General features: G+C 40.2%; 1 protein-coding gene across 1 annotated transcript in view; it reads right to left on the bottom strand.

Moving 5' to 3' along the window:
* Positions 1 to 13600, bottom strand: part of LOC147163502 (serine protease HTRA1A-like) — a 30687-nt gene that overhangs the window by 12236 nt on the left and 4851 nt on the right. Inside the window, exons 2-3 of the mRNA XM_086093593.1 lie at positions 10358 to 10457; positions 9190 to 9394 (exon numbers count right to left, since the gene is read on the bottom strand). Coding sequence (XP_085949719.1) covers positions 9190 to 9394; positions 10358 to 10457 — 305 coding nt within the window. The remainder of the gene's footprint in view (positions 1 to 9189; positions 9395 to 10357; positions 10458 to 13600) is intronic.

Genomic DNA, 13600 nt, shown 5'->3' on the forward strand with positions numbered 1-13600 from the left:
GAGTCCTGCAGGTTTTAGATGTTTTCCTTCTCCAACACTGATATATGATCAGCTCATCAGCAAGCTCTGAATAACCCTGATAACGACCCTGTTGATTGGAATCAGCTTGTGTTGGAAGAGGGAAACCTCCAAAACCTGCAGGACTCTGGCTCTCGAGGACAGAGTTTGCCCGCCCCTGTCCTACACCAAACTGGACTCTGGTGTCCTACACTGAACTACACTCTATTGTTCTAAACTGAATTTTTTCCTAAACTTGGTTGAACTCATTTGTCCTAAACTAGACATTGACTCTGTTGTTCTAAACTGGAATGGAATGTGTTGTCCAAAACTGGACTAGACACACTTTGGACTGTATTTTATTGTCCAACTGGACATATTTGACACATGACTTAATCCAAGTGATGACTTGATTTGACTTGCTTGAAAGTTAGTGAGGATAACTGATATTCGCTACAGTATCTCGGGACTTGCTAGAAACTTGACGGTTAAGACTCGAGACCTACTTATGACTTGCACATATGTGACCTACTCCCGCCTCTGCAGGTACGCAGCTGCCATGGAAAAGAAGAGCATCTGTGTTAAACTTTTTTTTTTTTGGGGTGAGGTTGCCTCAAGGCACCGTTAAAAGCAACGATACTAACTCCTGTTTAATGGAAGCCAGGCGCAAATGCAAAATCGTTGTTTATGTGGCACAATGGGCAAATGTCTCAGTAGACTTGCGTTATAGTGATGCAGTAGACTATTTTTTTCCTGAACTGAACAACTCTGTGTTCTCCTAAAGTGGACTGGAGTATTTTGCTTTAAACTGGGCTAGACTCACTTGTCTTGAACTGGACCATACTCTGTTGCCATAAACTGGACCCACCACTCCTAAATTCTACTGAACTCTTGTCCAGAGTATCCATTTGTCGTAAAGTGTACTATGCACTCAGCTTCTAAACTATGGTAGTCCTAAACTGGAATGGACCACTTGTCCTAAACAGGACCATAATATGTTTTTTTTACAAACTGGACTCTGCTCTTATAAGCTGGACTAGACTCTGTTGTCCTAAACAGGACAGTAATCTGTTTTTATAATCTGGACTCTGTTTTATTTTTTAAACTGGACTAGACTCTGTTGTAAACTGGACCAATTGTCCTAAACTGGACTGTACTGTATTGTCTTAAACTGGACACTACTCTGTTGTCCTAAACTGGACTCTACTCGGTTGTCCTAACCTGGACTGTACTCTGTTGATCTAAAACAAATTGTACTCTGTTGTCCTGAATTAGACTTGACCCACTTGCCCTAACTCAGGGTTCCAATTCCGGTCCTCGAGGTCTGGAGTCCTGCAGGTTTTAGATGTTAGGCTAAATGTACATTCAGTGTCCACGAACAGCACACGAGCGTCCCAGGTGTTAGTCAGAGCCGCCCTCACACCATAGTCACAAAGCTGAGCTCGTCTGGCCACGCTAAAGATGTTGACACGGGCGCATAAAAGCACTTGGGGTTTCCTTCCATGTGGAGCTGCTAAAGGTCCAGCAGTTCACATAAGAGCAAACATCTGCGTTTGATGTGTTCAAGCTCTGGCGAGACGCCGCAAAGAAAACCCTTTGAACTTCCCAAATCACAATGATGAGAAGGAGATGAGGCATGGTGTGGCCATTTTCTTTACCGTCAGACGTGTACTTATGCGGACCACTTAAGTGATGCTGACCGACCACATGTGACCCTGAGCGTGGGCGGACACTGTATGTGGACGAGCATATGTGGACATGTGTAGGTTTCAGAATGAGTAACGGCTGGGAGGGAGATTTTATACGCCTGACTCAATTATAATGTACTTGAGAGGCATCTTTGTGGGATGGAGCGACATGCTGGGATTTGTTATAATCTCACAAAAAAGGGGCCCGAGTGTTACGGTAAAAGCAAGAGCGCAACCAATCCTAAGCTGAAAAATGTCATGCCTCCGCTCAAGTAGATGCCTCCTTTTTCAATCATCAGAAATGTAACAGCAGGTAGGCAGTCATGCATCCCCTTTGCCCCTTGTAACAATTCTGTCAACTAATCAATAGACAGCAGGGCCACCCATTCACAAGGCTTTGTAAAAATAAAAACCTTCTCTCAAATAAATGCCTCCTTTTTATACCAGGCAAGTCGTCATGCATTGCCTTTCTCTTTGGAACAATTTTGTCAACTAATCAATGGACAGAAGGGTCAACCTATTCACATGACTTTGTAAAAATAAAGGCCTCCCCCTGAGTCCCCTCAAATGGATGCCTCCTTTTATCGTTTTAGTAAATCCAGTCAGTCCTTGTAACAATGATGTCCAGTTGTACAAATAAATATTGAGTTGTCCACTCAAACACCACCATCTTCCCTTCAGAAAATAACAACTCCTAAAGGTCTCCTCTCGACTAGATGCCTTAAAAAAAATTTTGCTTTAGTAAATCAAATAACAGGTTAAGTAGTCACGCTTTCCCTTTCTTCGTAAAAATTAATCAATGGACAGAAGGTTCAACCCATTCACATGACTTTGTAAAAATAAAGGCCTCGCCTCAAACAGATGCCTCCTTTTATTGCTTTAGTAAATTAAATAACAGGTAAGTAGTCATGGATTGCCTTTCTGTCCAGTTGTACAAATAAATATTTGACTTATCCACTCAAAGTAACACCTTCCTTTTCCCGTAAGAAAAAAAAATGTACTTGTAAAAGTCTCCTCTCAAATAGATGCCTCGTTTGCCGCATCCCAGTGTAGCAAAGGTTATCCATTCCCTTTCTCCTTGTAAAAATTCTGTGTCGAGCATACACAACATTTGTGAAAATAAAGACCTCTTCTCAAATTGACGCCTTCTCTTTTCCCCTCAGGAAAAAAATATCAAATTCAATTTCCAATCCTTTAACTTCTCTGTCACCCAATCAACAGACACCCACCCCGAGCATTTGAATTTGATTAACGACTCTCTCTATATTTTGGTGAACGACTTATAATAATGTAATGACTCAGTAGTGACTTAAGATGAGCTAAGCGCTAATAACCACGGTATCATGGTGGTTATTAAGTCGTTCCTGTCCACTAGAATGTCAAAAAGTTGAATCGGACCCACACAGAGAGCGTGCGAGTGTTAAATTTAGCCTCTTTTATTCTCGGAATTTAGAACCACTTTGGTTTACACGGGACAAGAGATGAGAAGATGAGCAAAGATGGGGTCAAAGAGAGGGAGAAATTCAAGTGATTCATTCTTCTTGGCCTGTCTATGAAGGTCTTTCCACTGGCAAACACACTTGCAGCCTTCCATGTCCCTGCTGAGTCGTCTTCCACTCACACGTATACATACAGTGCACACATACTTTTGTCCACAGCCACTGATTATCCAGGGATGTAATGTCAGAATCTCGTATTTCCGCAGGAAACCTTTACCCGATGTAGCAGATAACGAGATAATGGCCGGAGCACATTTCATATATACGGACACAGGATATTATTTTTTTTCTCTCTCGCCAAATAAACGCAGACATGTTTCCTAAAGCGTCTTCAGAAAACCAAAACCAGCACCCGGCAAATTTCCCACACAGAATGTTGGGTTTATAATGATAGGTGGAAACACACTGTGCAGTTCCTGTAGGCACTGCAATGCAAAGATGAGGCGCTGATACTTGGACGGTGGTGCCATTCTGCCCTTTGATATTATTTGCAGCGCATTTAAAAAGTATTCACAGCGCTTCAATTTTTCCACATTTTCTTATGTCACAGTCTTATGCCGCTGAATTTTGAGGGGAAAATGTTTATTTAATCCACTTTGGAAGATCATGGTGCTTGTATATTGAAAATTAAAGCATTCTATTGGATTCAAAACATATTCATAAGGGGAAAAAGTTTCTCTTTTTTAAAATCATTTATAATTGGCCTGTTAGCATGCTACTAACGCAAGGCAACTGAAGAGCAAAAAAAAAAAAGTCTCACTATAACAGTATGTACTCTCTTGTTTGTCTTTTTGTCCAAGTTATTGACTTCCAAGAGAAAAAACGAAAAGAGTAATGACTATAAATCGAACAACTTCAGCTAACAACTTCAGCTAATAGCTGCTAACGAGCTTGCTTTCACTAGACATCAGCAGAATTACACCATAAATCCTTGAATCCTAAACATAAACATGCTTCATAATTTATTTATTTATTTATTTTGCAATAAACAGAGCCATATTCTTCTTTGAATTAATGTATTAATTAATGTTAGCGTTGCGCTAAGGAGTAAAAAAGGCAGCTAAGCTAATGTTAGCCAACAGAGTGGGGACACAGGGTTGGTTTCTCTAAACTCAGTTGCTAATGCCTGTCTTTTTTTTTTTACATTTACTGTTGAGGAAGGCAAACTTCAAAGAATAAGGAATACAAATCAGATGATCTTAGCTAGCATTTAGCTCACTTTCACTGGATTTCAGCAAAATTCTTCATATCCAAAACATAAAATCCAGCTACCTCTGATGCTAGAAACATGCCAAGCAGCTAAGCTAATGTTAGCTGGTGAGTGGAAGCAAATGTAGCGTTTGGTCATCCAAATATTTTCTCTGTATACCCAGTTTTTAATGTTTGTCTTCTTGGGCAATTAATGAACTTTTGAGAGGGACAAATGCCAAAGAATAATAAATAGAATTGGTTTAGCTAGCCTTTTAGCTGTTAGCAAGCTTCCCTCACTTTCAATGAATTACAGCATTATTGTATCAAGAACCATAAAATACTCAGTAATTTATGCTATTTTGTATACTTTTTTGGGGACAATGCACATATGTCATCAGTTGATGCGAACGCTGAGCTCAGAACAACACCGAGCACCGGGCGGCTAAGCTAATATTAGCTGACAAGCGCAGGCAAACTAAAGCTATTTCATCATTTCATTATCCATGTTTTTTCTCCCTGTACTCGGTACAGTTTCTTTCAACATGTGCACTGTCCTGGCCAAACGTTTGCGGCTTTATTCCGCTAGTAAAATCATGTTTGGCCTTCGCAGTGAGAAAAGCTAAGCTATGCTGCAGAATCCAGCCTGTAAAATGCCCTTGCACGCTATTATAAATCGAAGCTTTCAAAACTTTCTGGGCTTTCATCACACATGATTAAACTCCAAGTGAAACGAGTGAATGTATCCACTTGGAGTGAAATAATGATATGATACGAGTCTTTATTGTGCATTGCCACGTGCCACGGTGCTCACAGTAGTAGCCCTCAAAGACGACACAGGCCATCCGTTTTCTAGGCCAGCTGACCGCATTTCTGCCTTTTCCCCCGTCCCCTGTTTCCCAACCCCCTTCCCCTCCAAAAAACACCCCCCCCCCCCCCCCTCCCCTTATTCCTGTATCCTCTGAAGTTCCAGACGTAATGTATTCCCCAGAGTTTAAGGGCTTGACCGCAAACCTCGGCAATGGAATACAAGTCCACTTTCACCAATGGACGAAGAGACAAAGAAGTCTTTGCCTTTAACACGGGGTTCTCAGTTTTTTTACGACGGTCCCGACATTTGAGGTTATGAACGGGGGCGTAATAAACCAGTTTGCATAGTGGCGGAAGAATATGCAGTAAGACACGCTCAGTTGACATAACTTACTCGTTTTTCATTGCATTGTTTTACATTTATGGACTACATGTGTTTTTCTTATAAATATTTTCAGTAAATATGACTTCACTACTGCATTAGTAAATAGACTCTGGCACGCATTCAGCTGAGCATTCAGCAATTAGCATTCAGCAATTAGCATTCAGCAATTAGCATTCAGCAATTAGCATTCCCATGCAATTTCTGCAGAAATTGCACTTGTCTACAGTCTCGTTAAAAGTAATACTGTTAAGTCATGCAATGGAATGCAACAGCAGTCAAATGCAATTTGAGTTCTCTCTGGCATCAGCGAGGACACCAACCGCCATCTCCATCCTTCATCTTCGTCGCCACAACAAAAACAAATATAATGACAGCGCCGGGGTCAGATGCAAGACGACCCGAGCAGGAAAGCCCCCAGAGGGAAAAAAAAAAAAAAGCCTGTCATCAAGCGCTTCTGCTGCCCGCTGCAGGCCTTCAATTACAGGACGAATGGGTGAAAAAAACAAACAAACAAGAAAAACAAAGTCGCTCGTTCGCAGAAGAAGAAGACACTCAAGTGTCATGGCCTGATTGTCCCTCAACGCTTTGTTCTTTGTTCTTGCACTTACTATCAAAATTAATTTGATAACTTCATTACCTACTTCCTCAGCACAGGTGATGTCATCTTCACTTGACAGCAAGTGGAAAAAAATTGTTTTTAAAGGCATTAATTGTACATGAGAAATAATGAAGTTATCAAATTCATTCTGGACAAATTATGAACTTTTTACTGCTGAAAATGTCTCAATGAGTCAAGTAATTTAAGTAGTTTAAATACATATTTTATACTTAAAACAATTACTGTTAAAAACGCACTTCCAAGGAAGTGTTGGCAAAACCACTTGTCATTTTTATGTTTAGTAAAGTAACTTGTAATCTAACTTAGGTATTTTTAAAACCAAGTAATCAACTGATTAACTTACTTTTTCAAGGTAACTGTGGCAAAATTGGTGATCTCTCAAAACCACTTGTCATTGTTATTTTTCGCGGTGTTGTTAGCGCCTACTGGCAGTAGTTAATAAAGTAACTTGTAATCTAACATAGCGACTTTTAAAACTAAGTAATTAACTGAGTAACTTTGTTACTTTTTCAAGGTAACCGTGGCAAAACTGGTGATCTCTCACATTAAATTTTTTTTTTTTAAGATGTAAAAAATGGGTTGGCGCGTACCCCACAGAACACCCTGGCCTGCCGCCATGCATTCCTGCATCGTAGCATTAGCATGTCGCGTGAATGCCTCGTGTCCAGCAGACGGGGAAATAAACCCAGACAGATAGAGCGAGCGATCGCAAAGTCTATGCGTTGTTGTTTTAATGCTCTCTTTTTCCAGCAGCAAGTGTAAGCCTGTGAAATTTCGCCGGCTGAGTGGCTAAGCGCCGCTGCCTTATAACAACCACTGGGTTCGTGTGTTGGCACGGGGCCTTCCTGTGCTGAATTTGCATGTTTTCCCCTCTGCACTTGTGTGGCTTTTACAGCTTCCAAAAACATGCTAGGTTCACCAAAGACTCTAATTTATCTTCACTGTTTACATAAACACTCATGTAAACATTGAGACGGTCATTTTCTATAATGCTTGTCCTCGTTAGAGTTGCGATGGAGTTTCAAACACGGAACCTCAGGACTGTGAGGCAGACAAGTAAATCACTAGGCTACTACTAAGTTAACTGCGTGTTTTCATGTGGACATTATAAAAAAAGACAAAAGGCTAAAGGGGTTTGATTTTAATTTTTTAATGTGGTTAAGTTAACATTGTGAATAAATGAGTGCTAAATTTTCATTCAGGGTTTGCGTATATCATTAACTCATTCACTCCCAGCCATTTTTACTGAAGCAATCCCCTTCGCTCCCGGCTGTTTATGGGACCAAATGAGTTAAAAGAGACATACGCATTTTTCCGTGATTTAAAAATGACACCGTGTCAGCTGAAGGCGGAGTTAGCACGTTACTACACAGCTACTTAGTGACTTTGAAGCTATAGTTTGCAATTTTTCCCCTAAAAAGGACTAGCAAAAAAATCGAGCAACTTGACTCGAGACTTCTGTAGAGAAGAAGTATTCACTTTGCATCAAACCCCAACTGGCTAATTCTATCAAATTAACCCACATACAAATTTATACCACTTTTTTTTTTTTTACCTTCTTAGGTGTTAATGGTCAGTTAAAAAAAAAAAAAGCAAAAAAATAAATAAAAGAACATTATGTCTTGGTCATAAAAGTATGAGTGGTTTATTGTTGTGACATTTTAATGTGGTTAACCTATTTTCCCACATTCGGAATGTTGAAGTGTTACTTACAAAAACCTTGCCTGAACAGTTAATCAACATTTTACGACGTTTGAGCGTGAAAACAGAACAGTCACCAGATTTTCCTATGGAGGGATAAAATTGTTTCCGCCAAGCATACTTCGGTCAATCGGAAACAACGATTATTACTAAAAACAGGAACGTTTGTGTATTTTCTGCTTAAATTTGACTGAAAGCAACGATCGGCACTTTAAAAAAAAAAAAAAGCTCCTCCTCTTCTACTTCTTTTGGGCGGCACCTGCATTCTCACTTTAGCCTCAGTCTGCCCTTATTGTGATTTACCAGCAGCAGACAAGCAACCGTGCAGTTAAAATGAGGAATGACACAGCAGCGTGACCACGCGTTGATTTAGTTGACACTTTGAGAGTCCTGCACACGAAACTCGAGCTTCCTTGGTAATAATCACGATAGGTTCATGTATGGGTTTGTAACTAAACCTTCAAGAATCTACTAAAAGAAAACAGGTAATGTACGGAAAACGTCTAGACAACTCTAGGCTTTAAAGGACAAGATGATTTTATGTATATATATATATATATATATATATATATATATATATATATATATATATATATATATATATATATATATATATATATATATATATATATATATATATATATATATATATATATAAAATTTAATAACAACGTAAAATAATAAAACATTACAATTATACCAGTAAAAACAATAAATAAAAATACAAATAAAACCGGTTGTTTCTGCTGTACACACGTTGGCCTCTGAGGGGCACTGTGGTCCCGTGCTACATTGAGCACACATAAGATTAAGATAAAACAAGTAGAAGAAAGAAGAAAGTTGCAATTGAGCTTTAATAATATAACTCGTTTTTACAGATTAGGAAGAATTGAGATATTTGAGTATTGCTGTATTAGCTCTCTGTATGTGTTACTACAGAGTTTGCTTATGAATAGTCATTATTTGAAGGAATTACACTCCTGGAACTAGATGCTAATTTTCTATTAGCCTGTCAATGGGGTTTTGCATTGACTGTTAGCATTAGCACTGGCGATGTTTCTAAAACAAAGGATGTACATTTGTAACTTATTTGAGTGTTTTATAACCTACTGTACAGTAGTGTTCATGCTAATTTCTAATATGCATCTATGACGTTTCACTTTATATATTAGCATTAAGCTAACTGGGCTTCTTTTGACAAAATTACATGGTTTGGATTGAGGTTTTGGTGTTAAAGGGGGCTTCACCATATTCAAGTACCCAAGCGGGTTACCTCATAAAGAAAATGACATAACCACTCACCGGTGCCTCGATCTTGATGAGGGCGATGTCAGAGCGCTCGTCCACGTCCTTGATTTTGGCGTCGTAGATGGCGCCGCTCTGGAACTCCACCTTGACGCGGTGCTTGTTGGCCACCACGTGCGCGTTGGTCACGATCTGTCCGTCATCGGCAACCACGAAGCCCGAGCCGCTGGCCACGGCCACCTCGCGCTTGGAGTATGTCATCCTGACCGGGAACATTTTTGTTTGTGTTTTTAAGTGTAAAAATCATAGCCTTGTCAATCCACATTTATGTTGTGGGTCAAACTGACAAGTAGTAGTTTTTTGGGGTGTTTTTTTCAGCATTAAATTTCTTATGCTCAACTGAAGTTTAATCAATACATACAATAAAGTTTCAACACTCCTTCCATGCTGTTTATTTAAGTTTGTGTGTACACTATTACTAATGAAATGATGCAAATTTTCCCATTGTAAGACTAATAATGGTTATTTTAAGATGAATTAAAAAAAAACATTTTATGTCAGTTTATACAAAACAGATAAAAATAACAGCTTTTAACATGACAGCATATAAATCCAGTGAAGAAGTTAGAACAAATTTGCAATGAAACAGAAGGGGTAGCATGCTAATGATGAACAGAAGGGTATCGAGTAGTGAGCCTTGAGGGACACCAAACTGCACCTAACTCGAATCTTTTCCGTTATATTTTCCTCTATCACTTCAAAAAATATATTTTTGCAATGTATATTTGGTTGCATGCATGTCTGCTTACTGCAAAACCAAACGGATAAACCCAGAAAAGCTTCCCAGTGGAAAGTTTGCGGAAATTTCCTGGACGAGGACCAGCAAACCTCCCCTTTGCAACTCCGGTGTCAAGGCAAACATAAGCAGCGGTGCTTTAAATGAGAGACAGATTGGAGAGGGATGACTCATACTGGAGACACGCCGCAGCAGCAATAACGACACCAGGAGAAGCGACAGGCACGCAACACCGGTGACGGGGGGAGGGGGGGTATAAAACAGGAAGCAGGAAGATGGATGATGAAAAAGACAAAATGTTTGGATAGGAAAGTGCTCGGGTGGTTGAGTACACAGGTGGGCTGTAAATTTGACAGCACTCACCCACACACACACACACATAGACACGGAAAAGAAAACACACACACACACACAGGTGCTGCTTCTTACTTGCGGTAGAGCTCAATGTGAACCACAGCTGGCGCAATTTTCTCCACCACGTCGGCAATGAAGTTGTACTTGTGTCTCGGGCTGTCTGGGTTGTCCTGAGCTAGAAAGGCAAAGTAGGACACACACACACACACGTACACACACATTGAATACAAGACAATTCAACACAAACACAAGTCAAAAACCGACACGCTTAAGTGACGTAAGAATACAAACGAGTTGTCTTTGTCATAACACGGAAGGAAATGACAGTTCTGTTGCGGTGTAGACCGTCTCGCTCGGGTCCGACACGCACTCACACGCTCACTCATACAGTCGCACACAAAAAATTGGGTCGTTTTGTACAAAATAACCCACATAGTTGGTTCAAATTGACCCAAGTAGTGGGTCGGTCCAATTTTTGACCAATATTGGGTTATTTTTGACCCAGCCGTTTTTAGAGAGAAGGGTATGTAAACTTTCAAGCACAACTGTAAAAACTGTTGTTTTTTAAATACAAAAAAAAGGGTCATTTTGTATAAAACAACCCAGAAACTTGGGTCAGTTAGTCGGTCCAATTTTTGACCAATACTGGGTTATATTTGAGCCAGTTTTAAGTGTAGGGTATGTAAATGTTCGAGCTGTAAAACTGTTGTTTTTTTTTTAAATACAAAAAAATGGGTTGTTTTGTTTAAAACAACCCAAAAAGTAGCGGGTCGATACAATTTTTGACCCAACAGTTTTAAGAGTGTAGGATACACTCTAAAAACTGTTGGGTCAAAAGTAACCCAATAATGGATTTAAAAAATCGACTGATCCACTTTATGGGTCAATTTGACCCAACTTTCTGGGTTGTTTTATACAAAATAACCACATTTTTTGACCCAAGTAAAGGATCTGAACAATATTATATGAGTTGTTTTACGCTGAAAGACCCATTTCTTGACTCAAAGTTGGGTCAAATCGACCCAAGTAGAGGATCGGTCCATTTTTGACCCATAGTTGGGTTATTTTTGACCCAACTGTTTTTAGAGTGTATGTAAACTTTCAAGCACAACTGTAAACATACACGTATACACACAAAACACACTCACAGATTTACACACAAACACGCATACTCTCTCACTCTGCTACACACAACACATACACTTACACAAAACAATCATATTTTCATTCTTTCTCTCTCGCTTTCACATACAACACAGCTAAACTCACACACACAACAACAACAACAATGTACTCTCTACTCTCGCATAACGAATATGCACACACGCCGTAACACAACCCTGGCATTCCCAACCTTCACCTTATCTCCCTACCTTGGTTCGACATATTCTACATTTCTTCTCGCGGCCCTCAAATACACCCTAATGTATAATAAGCCCCCCCCCCCCCCCCGCGCCTTCATCACAGCAAGCAAGCAGTCAGTCCTTGACGCCGACAGACAGCAGCGGGCAAGTCAGGAAACGTTGCGAGGTACACCTGCTAATTAAGTTGCGTACCCAGTCGACACTTTTAGCAGCGCTGCCCTCAAAAACGTCGCCACGTAACAAGCGCCTTTGATACGCAAATATCAGTCATTACTTCCACCGGGAGGAGACAATTTGGAGTCAAAAGCCTCCCAGGGCGGCGCACTTGAAAGCACGGCGGTGATCTGGTTGCAAAGGATGATAATTAAACAAAAAATAGCCTGGATGGACCCTGCAGGGGGAAATGATTTTCTTTTTTTTACGATGGCTAAATCACTCTCACCTGACGACACGATGATATGTTTGGATGAACTCACTGATCCATCCATCCCAGGTAGATAAGACAGCACAAGCTGGGAATTTGAAATGTCAGAGAGCCGACGTGATGAAAAGAGTGCAGGAGACTTTTTCACACGTCACGTTGCCTTTTTTCTTTTTCACATATTTTCTTTTTATCTATCCACCACTTCAATCATCCGTCCATCTTTCCCTCCTCCCATTCATTATCCACCCTTCATCCATCAGTCTTTTAATTGACTCGTCTTCTTTGTCATCCGTCCTTCATTTCACCCATTCATCTTTCATCCCTTCCATTCATTATCCACTCGTCCCTTAATCCACCCATCCGTCAATGTCCTTCACACCCTTCCTTATTTTCTTCCCTCTTTCAATCCATCCATCCATCCATCCATCTTTCTTATTCACCCATTCATCTTCCCTTGCTCTCATTCATTATCCACTCACCATCAATCGGTCCGTTAATCCAGCCGTCTTTATTTTATTCCCTTCATCCCTCCTTCCCTCATTTCACTCATTCATCAATCTAATCCGTCACCCATCTTTACGCTCTTCCATCAATTCATCCACCAAACATGAATCTTCCGTCCCTCTGGTGCACTGCGACTAATTTTAAGCCGAAATAAGAAAAGCAGCCTTTTCCCACGCAAACATGGACACTCACTGCAAAAACTCCTGTTATGTTGAGGGTCAAATTAACCAATTTGGAGAAAAAAAAATTGGTTTAACTTTGTCTGCTGGCCTACGGAAGAAGATTAGAGCCAGTGAAGAGAGTAAAAAAAAGTTTGGCAGGGTTCTCACTTTATGCTCAGATTTCTCATTTTAAAGTCATTTTTATTTATTATTTTTATTTTATTTAATATTAACAACATTGCATTGTGTGCATTCTTTTTTTTTTAAATTAGAACAAGTCACATTGACCCATGAACGTTGTTAAAGGCTGAAGTCAAACCAAAACTTTATTTTTGTTATTTTTTACAATAATATGTTCTATGCAGCCCCACTAGTCTAAATATGGTATTCTGGTTAATATTGCGTTAGTAGAATGTGAGTTAAGCAGCAAAATCCAGCCGTTTTAATCCATCTCAGGTGGCGGCCATTTTGCCACTCGCTGTCGACAGATGACATCAACGTTGCAACCAATCACAGCTCAGCTTCAGAAAACAGGTGAGCTCTGATTGGTTGATGCCTGCGCAACATCGATGCCATCTTCAGTCAACAGCAAGTGACAAAATGGCCACCCCGAGATGGCTAAAACGACTGGATTTTGCTTCATACCTCATATTCCAAAAATGCAGAGGTGGCAAATCCAGGTCCAGAAAGTAAAAACCCTGCCACAGTTTGGCTTTAGCCCCTGGTGCTGGCTAGCTAATAGCTCCCAAGCAGGTAAACGAGCACCATGGGAGCTAGCTAGGGAGCTAGCTAACTAGCACCTGAGGCTAAAGCCAAACTATGGCAGGGTTTTTAACTTTCTGGACCTGGATTTGTCACCTCTGCA

The sequence above is a fragment of the Leptonotus elevatus genome, chromosome 13 (genome assembly GCF_054856555.1).
Source record: "Leptonotus elevatus isolate MCC_2025b chromosome 13, RoL_Lele_1.0, whole genome shotgun sequence".
NCBI classification, from domain to species: Eukaryota; Metazoa; Chordata; class Actinopteri; order Syngnathiformes; family Syngnathidae; genus Leptonotus; species Leptonotus elevatus.